The 16461-nt window shown below is 40.7% G+C and overlaps 1 protein-coding gene across 1 annotated transcript in view; it reads right to left on the bottom strand.

Moving 5' to 3' along the window:
* stet (stem cell tumor) overlaps nt 1–16461 on the bottom strand; it is a 498916-nt gene that overhangs the window by 152842 nt on the left and 329613 nt on the right. The window contains exon 5 of the mRNA XM_069132627.1: nt 3862–3974. Within this exon, the coding sequence (XP_068988728.1) occupies nt 3862–3974 (113 nt within the window). The remainder of the gene's footprint in view (nt 1–3861; nt 3975–16461) is intronic.

Below are 16461 nucleotides of genomic sequence, written 5' to 3'. Positions count from 1 at the left end.
GCGTCGAGGCGTTGGGTTCAACAGCAACGACGACATAGAGGAAGAGAAGGGGAGAGAAGACCGCGAGACTTAAGGGCTCTACTCGCATCGAATTCCAAGCGTGCTCGCGCTACCTGCCTGGAATATAGTCTCGTCATATTTCCGTCCGGCCACCCCCCCGTTTCTCTCTTTTCCCTTCTCTTCTCTTCTCTTCTCTTCTTTTCTCATCTTTTCTCATCTCTTTTCTCCTCTCTGTCCGCCTGACGCCTGAGCGATATTTTATTTGCAAAGCGGCTGCCTGCAGGTTGCCACTGCTTCTTCTTATCTTATGCGCGCAGGAATGTCTCCTTGCTAGCTTGAAGATTTCATGCTATCAAACGATGACAGCACCAGAAAGAGGAATAAAGAGAAGGAGAGGTACCGATCAAGTGAAATACATTTTGTTCGATTTTTACTTTCGATTCGTGTCGTTTGTCCGCTTCTTCGACGGTTTTATCTCTCGCCTTGTATCCTTGACCGTTTCCCTACGCCGCCGCCGCTCCCCTTTTTCTTCCCTTTTTCTTCCCTTTTTCTTTCCTTTTTCTTCCCTTTTTCTTCTCTTTTTCTTCCCTTTTTCTTCCTCTTTCTCTTGGTGGAGAGACGCGCGTGCTTCGCCGCTCATTTAACGAGGCAAAATAGAACTTCAAACAGTTTTAATGGAATTTTGAATGCAAGCTCTCCTCTATAACGCGCCGCGGTCTTCGCGTCTTAAGGGAAATTTGGTAGTTTCATGGCTCGAAGGAGAGAATACCCGAAAGTCCCCAGACTTTTCCGTACACGACAGCCAGTTTAATAGCTCGAAATTTTTTATATCGCTTTCGGTAGGCAGCTTGCTCGCGAAATTTCCCGTTTGTTTTCAGGTCGTAGGCCTTTCAAACGTGCTTCGTAAACTTGGAAAGAAATCTTTTCTTCGGGGCAATTATTTATGCGGAACTTGGCTTGTTCGAAAGAATATATCGAAGCAAGGAAAATTACGAGTTCAGAAAGGGAGTGAAAGATTATGAAATATGGAAAAATCAGCGATTCGTTCGATATTAATAGATATGTAAGTTCTATTCAATTCGAATTGAACATCTCGTTGAAACCTTTAACATTTACCAAGCGATTATTATTTCTGTTACGTAATTACGACATTAATTGCTTTTAAAGATATTTCAATGGAAATTACGACGAGAAGAAGTACTGTCGGAATATTAAATAGCACTTAATATGAGTTACATTCTGTTGAAAGTGTTCTGACATTTCATTAGTATTAAAATTTCGTTAACTACAGACGACATTAATATGTATAAAACATGGAAACTTTTAATTGGTAAAATTCTATCTCATAAAAGTTCCTTCCATCTTTCGTTCCTCCTATCTATTTTCATTTTTACATCTTCATTTCCTATTCTACGAACCTTCCATCCCTCGAAAATGAAAAATAAAAACATATCACAGAGCAACTACGATTCTATTGCTATTCGTAGAATCACGATAATTGATTCATATACATTTTCTACAAAACATCGTTACATTCATCCATTTTATCGTAATCCGATCCATCTGACGTTCGAACAATCTTTAACGTTACAAATTAATACAAGTCTTTACATCCGACGTGTTTCGCTTTTTTAAACAGCTACTGTATCAATCTTACCTACCGATCTTCGTTTTTTTGTAATATCCTCTACCAGATACGTACATAGGTTTGCACGTTTAATCATTTATCTTGCTTTACGCAATTTTCTTATATTCTCTTATCCTTCGATCTCTGTGTACACGCTATTTTTCGCATTTCCGTTTCTTTGTCGGCGTTGTTCCTTTTATTTCCTTCTTTTTCTATTCCTCATTTTTCATCCGTCTTTCGTCGTCTTTCTTTAATCGCGCGCACGCGCGTGGGCCCTTTTTCGTATCTACTTTCTTTCTCATTAACTCTCCCCTCTGATCTTTCTTTTTGCTCTTGTTCAACTCGCTCGCTTACTCGTTTACTTATTCTTCGATCCATTCACTCGTTCGTTCTCATCGCGCTTTCATTTTTCTTTGTGTATGTGTTTGTGCTTCTCTCTCTCTCTCTCTCTCTCTCTCTTCGATCTCTCAAGCGGACGCGACGGTACAATGAATTATTTATGAATGGCACCCAGAAACAAGTCGAATCGATCACGCTCGAGGGACCCGGCGCCTTGATACATATCCGTGACTATTAATCTCATCGAGTTACTCACGAAAGGAAAAGTGATTAATTTCGTTGCAATGTCCCCGAGAATGTTGCCGATCGGAATGTCTTTGATTAGAACCGGTCAAACTTTTCTGTCAAACGCTTTAAAGATTACAGGTACGGGATGAAGATGTAAATAGCCGAAGTGTTATCTCACGATATTCCGGTTTTCATATTGTTAAAAACAATGTTAATTCCGCAATTTCGTAAAGATATCTCTTTCACGCGGCTGATAAATTCTAGCGGACCTGTTTATTCGTATTTATAGCTTCGTTTCGTTTGTATTTATTTAGCCGTATTTATTTCTTTCCTACGCGTGTAATTACGAAACTAACTTGCAAATGGAATTTTTCGATATTTATATGGGTCCTTCGTAATTTTTCGATAAATTCAATTTATACGTGGCAGCGAAATTGATCAACTCCGTGGAGGTGGCTCGAAGCTGCAAATTCGAAAAATGTATTTTCTACGGAATATTTACGATAGATTGAATTTTCACGCACGGAACGAAAATCGGTCAACTGCGCGTAGATCGAAAGCTTAAAACTCGAGGAACGAAGCAGTAACGTTAGGTTCGCTTCCGAAGGATTTGACTATCAACCAGCGACACGACGATACGTTTCGTTTAGTGTTCTATCTACGAAGGTGACGAGCGTTTCGTATAAAAATTCTCGACGTGCACCGAAACACGTCGATATAATCTACGCAGAATCGTATCGAAAATTCGAAATCCACGACAGCTCGCGTATTCCACGCGATTCATCGTTGAAGATTACATTTTGTGGAAATCGCGCGCGCACCTCGTCGCGAACGCTTCCGAACCTCGGAGGTGGAATGTTAAACGAAAGAATCGCAGCTGCGACTAACCGTGGAGAAATTTTCGACCGACTGGGAAATCACATCTATAAGCAATGACTGGAAACGCGTTCAGTGCTCGGTATGCCGGATCGAAACGAAAGGCGATATATACAGAGGAACAGCGAGAACGACGAAGAAGTAGTAGCATCCTTCGAGCTAGCAGTAGGAAGTAGAAAGACGTTGATGTTTCACAGGTCGTACGATGTACGTTGCTGTTTTCTCGAGGTTCTCTCGCATGGGTAACGATGCGGAGCATAAAATGCAGCACAGAAATACTGTAAGGAGGTCCTCGTCGTACGGTGTCGTCGGATGTTTCAACGGAATAATAAAACGCGCAACCTTCCCTTTCCTCTTATTTTTTCCCATCGTTCTATCCACTTTTCTTCGCCACCAGGCTCCACTTTCTTTCTGTCTCGACGGATAACTTAATTTTATTCTTTTCCTACCTTTCTCCTTCCTTCATCGATCGTCGAGCTTTGTCTCGCCGAACGTTTTCTCCAGGTTCAATTTGTCCGAAATCTCTAACCTCGTCGAGATGAACGCGAACAATAATATGCACGATTTATAATTATACGATAATAATTTATGCAACGATGATATCAACGATGATTATGCAATTTTGCTTTCGATGAAAATTACGCGTCTATGCTTGTCGAGGCAAACGTGAAGAATAATACGGAGAATGTTCATCGAACGATTTACTACTCTTCTGCGTTTGGAACATTGGCTTTTGACGAGGCAAAAGATGGAAGGACGTTTTATGATGGTAAAAAATTAGATAATCGTACCTGCGAAAGAGAGGAGGTTCGTGCACGAGCAGATGAAAGTCGTTTTCGGAGCAGACTTCACGGTCACGATGGTGAACCGCGCATTTAAAGCTTCTAGTTCGTTTGCCACTCATCTGTAACAGAGATAGTTAATTATTATTGATCGTTGTTCGAAGTCAGTATTTTATTCGGACATTTAAAAAACATAGGTCTGCTGCGGGTTAATAATCGATAAATTTACAGCAACGTTTAGATCGTATCTATTGGAAGAGAAAGAGAAGTTCATATCCAAAAGTACGAAGGTTTATTACTAGGAGCACGAGTCGACTATAAATTTATAGGCCATTTAAAAAAGTTCTTCATTTTTGTTTATTTACTCAAATTACCCAGAAATGCGGCTATCTTGTTACTCATAAAAGTACAAAAACTGATATCCTACGTGCAAATGTCGAAGAACGTGTTAACGTATCACAATAAATTATATCTCGTTGCATAATCTGTACTGTTTTCCTCGATCAAAATGTCCTGCCCAGAAGTTTTCCATTTTCCAAAGTATATTCAAATATTCGAAGCTTCCCATGATTTTTACTTCTCAAGTAAAGCTACATCGTACCGTTACGAAATAATAATGAAATATTTTATATCGAATAGAGAAAAACAAGGATAGCAAAAATGGCAGCATGTTCATTTCAATTTATTTACCAGCCACGAACGTATCCGGAACTGTAAGAACCATAAGAGCGACATAACCGACTTTATGGAGTAGAAGGGAGCACGTCGATGTTTCAGAGAATCTCGTGGCATCAAGGATGCACACGCGCCATTATCGTAGAAAAATGTCGAAAGGACAAGATCCGACGAAACGATCGATTTGACGGGAAGTCAACGACACAAAAGGTGGCTGCAGTTCTTGGCACGATCCTTTGGAAGGAAGCTCGACTCGACGCTGCTCGAGCTGCGGTGTCTGATATTTGGATCAGGATCCGTTAACGCGGTTAGGCAAATGCGAGCAGGAACGCTAGCAAACTCCTTCAGCTAAGTCGTGTACATAGAACGGCCCTGTACCACGAAGACACGAACAAACATCCACAAACACGAGTACCGTCTTACGCGTGCAGTTTGTACCAATGTAGAAGGAAGAGAGTGTGTGCACAGTGGCGTAAGAGCTTCCTACATTACTATCCATCGACCATGGAACCCGCTCGCTATCGTATTTACTGGTGCACGATAGTTGTTTTAGGCTACGAGACCTGTGGGCCAATGAATTTCTCGTCAATGTCGCGAATAATTTAAGTAGAACGATAATCGTTCGTCGAAGAAAAGGATACGAAGAGAAAGCATATGAACGAAGGATGAAGTGATCCGAGTATCTGCCTTTTTTTTTTTACGATTGTACGAAGAAACTACTGGGGACAAAGTTAAACTGTTTCTTTAAATAATAAACAATCTTTTCTCGTGTTTATTTATTTTGGAGACTCGAAGGTCGTTGGTATTTCCTTAAATAGAATCTTACGTATCTTTTTATATCGGTGGATGTGATTTTCTTTTCTCTATACAAATAATCTAAGTACGTAGAGAAGTTTAGAGAATAACTACATACATAGTTACATAAGCTTGAAAGATATTTCGATTTTAACTTGATGAAATGCAGTGGTGCATGGAACGTAAAGGAAACGTTAACGTAAGAGTACCATTTTGCGCCTTTCCTTCTCTTTCGTACGTCGAGTTGCACGAAATTAAGGTTAAAATATCATTTAATCTATTTTCAGGCACAAGCAGCTTAATACTCTTGTACAGGAGAATAAGAAAACGCATCAATTGATGGATAAAAAGGTATAGTACCCCTACGTCTAAGAACGTACCGGTAGCCTTGGAATCTCGCGAAGAAACGACCTTGAGAAGAAATTCTTTCCACCGTTATGTGTGCCCCTTCAAGTAGTTTAACTTTGTCCTGAGAAGTTTTTTCCAGACAATCGTACACAAGGCAGATATTTAAGCGATCTCATTCAGCTGAGACATACTGTACATGTATACTGTGTATGTACAACCTGTGTATGCGTAGAAAAAAGTTGAAGAAAAACTTTAGGAGCATACAGTACTCATCAAAACAAGCAAAAACGTCTTAATAAACATGGGTTCGCAAACCACTAGTTTCTGAGTTACGAGGTGTTTTTGCCTGTAGGACATTACCTTTACAACATATGTTCAATATGTCTCCCGTTCATTTCCACGCACACTTCTACACGTTTTCTCATAGAAGCGCGCATACTGTGAAAGATCTCTGGCGTTTCTTCTTATCACTCGGCAGTACTTTTTCGTTCGTTGTATCAACCCATTTAACGAAGCAGCTGTTTTCCTATACGTCATACATTTATACGTTAAACATTAACGTTATTAACATCTCTTTGTTTTCCCTGTTTCGACCAGTACTGCGTGTCAATGTTTCCCTAACTTTTTGTACATCCATTTTGTTATATCATTTCATATTTTAGACGATGTACAATTTTCAGACATTGTTCGGATGACAGCCTGACGCGTTCGATGCGAGAGGATCTCTAGGGTTGCTATCTTCTCCGACGAAAAAAATCGGAACAAGTTCTTTTATTTGGTTGAAAAATGGCTGGAACACTTAGATCGTCGTCGATGAAATCTCACTTATTTGCGCTCGATAGTAGAAACGAAATACAACCGTACGTCTTTCTCTTCCTCGTAGAAACGCAGCTACGATAAATGTAGATTTCTTATTAAAATAGAATGTAAATCATGTTCTTATGTATATATAGGTAGAGATGCTCGTACGCGTTAAATCGGTGCGAAATTTCGGAGAATTTTCCAAGGCGGCGACAGTGCGCGGTGATGGGCCGAAACAAAGCACGATGGAGCGAGTTCTGGCTGCGCGGAGAACCAGCTGCCGGAAGCCGCAGTGTTTCTTGCTCGTTTGATTGCCAAAAAGAAGCGGTCGCGGAGGAAGAACAGCGGCAAGGGTGCACGCCGATGAACTTCGTGGAACGTCTAGCCGGCCAAGAGAATTAAATTTGCCGTTGCCGTGGAATCGGTATTCCTATTTGCCACGCCTCGGAGCGTATCCCTTGTCCTTTCTGCTTCTTTTTTTCACCATTTCGTTTTGTATCCCCCAGGAAATTTTTTTTACCTCTTAATGACCAATAAATTGTCCTCGTATAATGGTTGATCTCGTGATTTAAACGTCCATTCGTAAGATACTGTAAGTATGAAAATTGGATCGCGTTAGTTGATCACCAGCGTAACACTTTGATATCTGTTAAATTATTTACTTAAATTATCGCTCAATATCCACATTCATATTCGTATCCTTAATATTTTATTTCGTTTAGTCGGTTATTTTAATATTAATAAGTTTCTTAAGAAAAAAATATGTCATATCTTTATCGTTTCCAGGTGATTATAATTATAAAAATAGGTTTAATAATTGCCACCTGTAAACGAGAGAAAAATCTATACGTTAAAGAATCAAGAGTCTCTGTAATCTTAGTTTAGTCCGGTAAAACGATCAACATCGTAAAATTAATCTTCAAACTTGCATTCGTAATTAAACCGCAGATAAAATCCTACCGCTGTAAAATTACCGCCGTTAATCAAGCTGATCCCTTTTCTCGCTAAAAAAAGACAAATTAAACACTTAGGAAATCTGGCCAATGCATTTACAAATCTCCTTTAATCAACCGGCGTACCTCGTACTTTCTAACTCACTTTCGTAATTTCCACTAATTTCCAAGATCAAAGACGAAGAATAGGGTATAGTGGCGTAATCGTAGGACAGTTCGGGCGTTAATGAAAAGGTGGCAGATCGTCGTTTGCCTTTAAATATCCGTTGGTCACGTGTTACATCTAGGAAGGTTTTACCGCGCAATGAAGCAGCGGAGATTCGTTGCCAGCCAGTGTCCGGCTAAGTAAGTAAATCTTCGACGTGAATTTACGGTCCCGGAGGGAGTCGGTTCGTGTGTCTCGTCGCCGTGGCCGGGATCGATAGTATCGCAGAAGGAGCCCAAGGGCTCGTTCTATTAATCTCGATCGTTTGTTCGGAGTTTATCGCCGTGCAGCGATGTATCCAGGATATTTAGAAGAGCTTGGCCACGCTCGAAACACCGGCGAAGCTTTTTGCCGGCGACTTGTGGATTCTAGCATGAAATTTAATCTGTTGTTGGTCTCTTATCGCGAGGCTGGGAACCTTGCGAGCATCGTGTAAGATAAAACCATGGAACCGAGATAGAAAAGCGGAGTAAACGTGCTTACAGCGAGGCGCGCAATTTTAAAATCTACGGGTGTACAAAACGTAAACGTATAAATGTAGTTTGTCGTGCTTTTGGTTTTGCCGGATCAATCGGGAAAGTGCAACGCGTAACACGATTGATCTGAAAAACCAAAAGCGTGACAGCCATCGAGCATCGTGAAAGCTTAAAATCTGAAATAAACGCAGTTACCTGATTGCCAATGATATCAAAGTGGAAATTAAACAAACATAGTTTGCATCTTTTTCTACCATTGAAATACGAATAAACGAATAAACGTACAGCTTCAAACGTACCGACTTGTTTCCTATACGATGCAGCTAAACTAATTTTCTAGTGATATTTTCGTGAAACATATCCTTCATACTAATGAACAAATACCACTTTACGTAGCAATATTTTATGTATCGTACAGAACCATCACTTTCTTCTAAAAATTACCTGTTAAATTAAACCTGTTCACCAAACTAACACTATAGTAAAGCTATAAAGAACTATAATACATAAAATAAAACTATAATAGAAAACTGCTCGTAGGTGGGAAACCCACGATGCTGAAAAGGCCATACGAGAAAAGATCGATACGCAGAGTTTGGACAAAGTCTGGATAACGTTGCTCAAGGCAAATGAGTTCGTGGAATGTCGGCGGTGCTGTGGTTTCAATCGGACGATAACAGAGATCGATGGGAAACGCGTGGTCCGACGCCTTCCGCCGAGGGATGGTCAATGAGGGGCGAGGTACGCGCACGGCTATTATAGCGCGAACATAGCAAACGCAGACCGACGAGTCAGCTCGTCGTAAACACGAGTACAACCGGCCAGTTTAATTCGATTAGGCCGCGATCATCGGACTGCTCGATCGCCCGGCAGCGAATTCCCTTGCTAACTTCGCGCTCTTGCGCGTTCCGCAATCTAATGACGGTCCTATAAACGATACTCGGCCAACCGGCACGAGTTGATAAACGCGTTGCATTCTTCAAATTGTACGGTCCACAAGTGAACACCGAAAATGCAGAGCTAGAATGTCAAATGCCAGGTAAAAATGAAAATTGTGTTTATACGTGGACAAGAAGATAACCGAGTTTTCCAATTGCTGTTTCTAAAACGTTTCATAGTTAATGATATTTGTGTTTTTAACGGTATTCGGAAAGATAAAATCGAGTCTTGGATGGTATTTACGTCGTCGCGCTCGATGTAGGAAGATCGTGCGTATGTGCGTCGATGAGGATAAAATCGAGTGTCTAGGTGGAATTTTTTGTATGTTTTGTGATTAATAGACAGGAACGTTTGTCGGACTATAGAGATATTTTCGTTGATATTTATACGTCTATAATTAGTAAACAGTCTGAAATGTAATCTTTCTCTACATTCTTTTACAAAATTTACATTTTTTACACCGAATCGCACAAGTTAGATAAATACAGTTAGATAAATCGTTTTCTACGATTATTTTATCACGTTCGAACCTTTTCAAGTACAAATATAATTTTTTACTACGAGCCACGTAATCCGTTTGTCGAAAAAGCGTCCAATTATTCCCCAACAAAGGAACAGTGGTAGAAGGGAAATGAAGAAAGTCGGGAAAAAGAAGGATAGGAAGAAGTAAGAGAATAAAAAGGGAGAAAGGCGCAATCAAGGTAGATATCCTCCGATCGTTTTAGGAAGATATGCCTGTACACGTAGGGGCGAATAAGAGACGCAATTCCCGTGGATCCAGTCACGTGTTCCAACCCCTAGGAGGGTACGGTAACACGTATACGCGCGGCTACATAGAGTGAATTTTCCGGAGCATTGTCGAGAAGCACGGCTCTATTCGATTTCGAATCGAATCGAATCGAATGAGCCTGGAGAAGGGGGTGGTTTGCAACGGACGAGCGGGAAACCGACGTTTGCGCGAGCCGGAGAATTTACCCCATTGGCCAGCCTAATGGCACGGATTTCATTATGCCGGGTTTACACGGGGCCGGGCCTACATTACGTGGCAAGTCGGCCCTCCGACCATTTGGAATGCAAAACTGTTGCCTGCGCAAATTTGCTTCCAGAGAATATTGGTCCGTGGAATGGTTTAATCGTGTTGACGGTCCCATGAGAAGAGCCTCGCCTCGTGAAATGTTAAAGGAGTCCACTGTATCGGCTGTCTTCCACTTTTCCCTAGAAAACTCCCGAGATGATATCGTTCAATTATTTAAGACCAGGGCACGGAATAGAATTGCAGCTGTAATTTTCTACTTTACATCCCCTAACGAAGCTTGTTCTTGTAAACGTAGGTCGTATAAATAGCTAAAACAAGAGCTTTTTTATGGAAAAGCAAATCGTTTAATTATTCGAGATAGGAACTTGGGTACAGTTACGGTTATAATTCGTAATTCGTGGGTCCTGAACGAAGGTTAAAATGGTAAATCTTTTTCTTTTTTTTTTATAGAAGTAGAAATGTTTCGTATGTAGGTCTGAGATTGTCGAAAAAATTAAAGCTTGATATTATTTTACATACGGTGGCGTGTGAAAGTTGCTGACTGAAAGTGGCGCGTGAAAGGATTTTAATTGTTCAACGTTGAGCCCAGGAATGTTGTATGTAAAAGATACGGTAGAAGAAATAAAAATGTAGGAAATTATTGGAAATAATATTAAAACGTTGGCAGATTGATCGTTTTTCTAGTTAAAACGAAGTTTTCGGGAAATTTCCCAACGTGTCAATGTAATCGCGTAATTCTGTAAAAACGACGCTGCTATAATTCCGTAGTTACACTTTAATCCAATCGCGTGAAACACTCTGTATTTTCGCCGTCTGCTCGTCCTTTATTTCTCCGCCAATAATCACACGAGAACAGCGGCAAGAAAAATAGTTCCTCAGGCGAAAGGGTAAATCGGAGATCGAGCGGGCCTCGTACAAGTTGAAGAACGTGCGAGATTTTTCAACGAGAAGGATATAGGGGCTTTTTTGCCTCCATTTCTCTCTCACGTTTATGGCTATGATCTCAAAGGAGGCACACATCATTTTTAGGTTTGAAATTAAGTTTGGCGAGATTCCAGCGTATCGACGTGAGAATCCCTCTCTTTCAGTACGCTCACGTGCAAACGTAATCCACTAGACGGTACGCTTAAAGCTTTCACGATAATTGGACTGGTTTATGCGGGCATAAACAACTCACGACAGATTTAGCCCATAAAATTTGATTAACATTCCTCTTTCATGGAATTAATAAATATGATTAAATTTCGTTGCCACGTCTCTTTCGTATTTCTTCGTATTTTTCCTCCCATTCTCTTCCGTTTCCTATCCTTAACGAAGACAGTCGATCCGAAACGATTGGAAACAAACGAGCGCCAATTTTTAACAGAACCGCGACCGACGACGTGTTTGTTCCTTCTCTCTCTCTCTCTCTCTCTCTCTTCTTCTTCTTCTTTACAGAAAGAAACTTTTCCGTGGGCACGTTAAACGCGCGTTAAATAACGAAACAAACCCGTTAAGAGCACCGTATAATTTAAGTCTGTTATAAGCTTGTTTGATAAATTGCGGATCGGAGAGTAAATTGAAGCATTTATCAAGTAATTTTATTAACCCGAGTTTATCGTATGCAAGGCCGAAGAAGGAAACGGATTCACTTCGGCGAAATTAATTCTACACGTTAGGCGAAACGCTCTTTTGCATGGCAAGCTCGTGAAAAAACCTTCTCCATCGCATAATTAGATTCTCGGGGTTTTCCACCTTTTTATGCGGCTAACGCTACGCCTTATACGTATATATATATGTATATCGAACTTGGTGCGCAAATCTGACAGAGGTAAATTGCACTTTTTGTACGTCGGTGATTTTTGTATCAGCGTTTTCACGCGTCTTACTCTATTTTTTTCTCTTTTTCCCGGAACTGCTGAGGTTGTCAATTTTTCTCTGCGCGCGGAATATGCGTTTCACTAGACGGGAACGAAAGTGTACGACTGCAGATTGAGAGTATTTTCAACGCATCTCGCGAGAGCGTTTGTCGTTCTACAATTATAGAATCATTGAGAATATTAGTAAAAGAATTGATACAGCTCGTTAGTTCCTTTTCGTACGATATGTTTCGTACAAATCGCGGTGAATTACATTATGAGAGAAGAACAACGACTACCAACGAATTACACGTAACTCGAACAATTAAATATTATATTTTCTATAACTTTGTTGGAATCTTTTTTCCATTTATCTTACGCTTCTTCGTGGAAATTGTGGAAAAATGAATTAGTAGGAGAAAGACGAAGAAGTAGAAGAAGAAGAGGAAAGTATTATCATACAGAGAAAATGTTGTTTCGAGCAATCGTATTGTCTTATTGTTAGAGGAGACAAATAATTGCCTTATTTCAATTGGTAAACGCATTCAATGGTTATTGCTATTATATACAAAAGTGGTCCGCCGTTAAGAGAATTTTTTCTTTGGAAGATTGCATCAAAAGAAGAGCAGAGTGAGTGGAGGTAAAGTCGACGAAATATTGAAACGGAAATTGCGACAATTCGTTGCAGAGGAAAGAACTGTTTCAAAGAGTAATATTATTCTAAAGGCGTATAAAACGTATAAATTGTATTTCTTTCAATAAATTTAGACTGGCTGTTATTGTTCAAAATATTCATTTTCCATTCGTCAAAAGTTATATTCTCAAACAATTGCTCAAACACTGACTACGTTTTTCTTAATATGTTTTCAAATGCGATATGTTACGTTATACTTTGGTGGCAGAAATGCGTATGTAGGGCTGTAAAATTATTAGAATTTCGCAGACATTTAATGGAAATTTCACTTCGTATATTTCTATATAAAATTCTTTTGCTTTTAAAAAGTAAAAGACAAATGTACGTGTATGTGATTTCTTTATTTCGAATCTTTAAATATCGAACGATTTTATTACGTTGTGTCAGTGGAAAATCCTTTTCCTGAACAAGATTTCACCAAAGAATGTTTGCCGAGTTTTTATACGGGAATCGCGTTCCCTCTACGAATCGATGCAAACTAGTTTAAATTTGATATAAAAATGTCTACGCGCCAGCTACCTGTTTCGTTATTCTGAAAATAATTCACGAGAATCTAAAGTCGGACGAGCCGAAATACGGACAAAATTTTTCACAAATTATTTTTCGCTGAAGCGTAACGCGATACTAATCTCGTTAACTAACCACTGTTTCATAACAGCTGAAACTTTTATTTCCATGTTCTTTCATTTTCTCAAATTGACATTTAACGAGAATAGAATCGATACTTTTATTATAGATGCCACGAGCATTGAAATATTTAACATTAGAAAAATGAGAAAATAATTTCCAAGGCAGACAGGCCATGCAGGGAATAAAAGGGGCGAATCGACTGCAGTTTGATCTATCGAGAGGCGTTCATTGCAATTTTAAAGCGATCGAATCCCTCGGTGCAGTCGAACGACGTTATATGCGGCTTCGTCGACCACGACACAGAATTCCGAGGTTACAGCTTGCCCGCAACTGGTTACCCGCTGTTCAATTAACAATTACGAATGAATATTAATTGCAAGCTCTCCAATTTTCGGAAGTGACGCGACTGAATGTCGACTAGAAACGTTGCCTCGCACGTGATAATGACGCGCAACGCGCTACATAATCGATTAAATGGCATTTGCGGCCCTCCATCAAAATTGGTCATCTTAATGCTCATTAATTACCCATTTCTGACCATACAATATCTTGTTCATTTTTTACATCGGTAGAAAGAAAACAGATACGTTTAATTGCATTTGAAATTGGATGTAGAGATGATTGTGAAAGACGTAATTCGGTGTATTCGTAGTAAACCAACGTTAGCGATAGAGTTTTTTATTAAAAGTATAACAAAGTGCTGGCGAAATTTGCGCAGCGATATTTAAAGAGTCGTCGCAAAAGGGAAACTTGAACGCTGAAATTCACGGTAATTTCAGCCGTCAAAGAAGTTTATTAAACTTCGCAAGTTGTTTTGATTTTGTATCGTAGAATTTTCAAGGAACAACGCGTCTTCGCTTTCTTATCTCGTTCTTTAACGTACGAGTATCTTCGAGGAGAATTAAAGCAACGAAGTAGACGCGGACGTTTCGTTCTTCGAAACGGACCAAGGTCGATTATTCCTCAGAATTTTGTAACAAATCATAGATGAACATCCCCATAAAAATTGAACGATTCATTAATCTCGCCACGCGGTACATTTTCGCCCAATTGAAACGAGAAACAAAATGTTTTCCCTTGGTCATATACACACTCCTACGAATATCATTTCACTTGGATCCAACGTTTCTCTAATCAATTTTCTACTCCACCTAATAACCACCTTATCGACGCACGTTACCTTCTTTCATTTCGCCGAAGCTCAAGCAGATCGAACGAACGATCTGACGTGGTAAACGACGCAATACACGTAAAGGAATCGATACTAATTACCCGAGATTTCGGTGGGCAGACGATCGTGTAAATCGATCTAGTAATACCAATCAGATCAATCGAGATAAGGCTGATCCGAGTAATTCGAATCGAAACTGGCAACTCCAGTTTCCCCTCCCTCTCCCTCTCTGTGGAAGATGTGTTTCGTCCCGTATGGCGAGCTTGCTTCGCTTAGAGAGCCCCGCGTAGTTCGTTACAACCGAGGTCACGCACAGAACGACAATGAGAAAGAGGCTGCGACGGTGAAACGCGAATCAAAATCCGGTGCGCCCTGTTCCGTCTGTTCTCTGGTCGTCTGGGTCGTTACAAAGGATCGTTAACCGTGTTTCCACGTGGCCATCGTGGCTCGTTACCGGTTCCTCCGTGTATTTCGCCGACATCTGTAGCTAGCACGAGCAAATCATAGAAATCAGATAACAACGATATACCCGCCTCTGCGAATTTGCGTCGCCGAGACCGTCTCCCCTTTTGCTCCGCCTTCTCCTGCACGTTCTTCTATTACGAGAAAGGACCACTTCGTTTACATATCTATGCGAGACTTACCCCTCTGGAGCGAGAATCGCCCTTCGACGATCGCCCCTTTCGAAGCACGCGCGCGTCAACGCGAGGTCGCATTCGGTTCCTCGTTCACGCACCCTAAGTCCGCTGCCTGAATCCAAACACGTGCAGGTATACGCGCGTAGAGACGTATATTCGATTTCCAGGTAGCCGGAATTTTCGTCTCGCCCTTTCCATGTTACACGGAATCGGTCGTTTTCAATGGCTATTTCGATTTCGTGCCGCGGATTAGAAATTGCAGCGTTTGGGTCGTAGTACGTCGGGGTGCGCGTGTATACCGCGCGATTCGATTAGGATTATTAGCGAAATTTTATAATTTACGAGTTTAAAGCGTTAACGAATTGACGTGTATAGTAACTACGAGCTTGGCAGTGACAGTGTCACAGATCCATAAGAAAAAGCAAGGGGCCCTAACCAACATCCCGCAGGCCATCGAAACAACAACGTAGAGAGTGTTCCAGTGTTAGAAAACAGTAACAGCATGGCCACCTCTGACCTGGCCCCGGCGACACCCTCTCCATAAGAGGCAAAGTCATAGTATATAAACCTTCCGAAAATCAGCTCTCCACACACTCTGTTCTAACATTCTTAACTGTCACTCTGTTGGATTCACATAATAAATTCTGCCAGGATATCTAAAGTCTGAATTTTTCTTACCTTGCTCGTGAAACGCTTAAACTTACGCGAGATCGTTCGAAGGATCATTTTAATTTCACCGCTCGCCCTGTTTTCGACGTGACAACAGAAACGAGGTTGTACGTGCAAGTTTGTAAATTACAAGCTGTAAGTAGTCGATCACTCGGGTAATAGAGTACTTCGATGTAAAATTGTAAATTTACAAGGAAGAAGTCTATAATCTGTTCCTCGTAACTTTACGATTCTTATCGATGTTGTTGGCTGGTAAACTATTATGTAAGGGTTGCTCGGTAGTAGCATCAGAGGAAACGTTCGTCGACAGATCGTCGAACTTAAATTTGAACGTAACAGCTCGTCTGTGGTAATTTTACAGAGCGACGTCTCTACTTTCGATTTTTCCCAGAATTCATCGAAAGGCAACGAGAGTGAAAGGATCGGCGATTAAACGTTGGAGAATCAACCCCGATATTCGAGCGTCCACCTATCCGCTAACAAAGCCGAGAAAAGTATCTACGATCAGCTGGAAAGTCGAAAAACCGTAAATCAAGATTACTCTCGTTAACGATGGAAATATTCCAGCGTTTCCTCTAACTCTCTGACTAACGCCGTGAAACTTGTAAAACCACTTCCTTGAGTTGTCGAGAGGAAGTTCCGTGTTGCAAGCCAGCGCCAACAAGTGTATCAAAGAGAAACGGAATAACGAGAGACGGCCTGTAAACGAGCAGGCCGGCCATTCAGACATTTTCATCTTAT

This window comes from Bombus flavifrons, chromosome 3 (assembly GCF_040668555.2).
Source record: "Bombus flavifrons isolate JBK064 chromosome 3, iyBomFlav1_principal, whole genome shotgun sequence".
In the NCBI taxonomy this organism is placed as follows: domain Eukaryota; kingdom Metazoa; phylum Arthropoda; class Insecta; order Hymenoptera; family Apidae; genus Bombus; species Bombus flavifrons.
The sequence above is the reverse complement of the archived record's forward strand: the minus strand, read 5'-3'. Positions and strand labels throughout refer to the sequence as shown.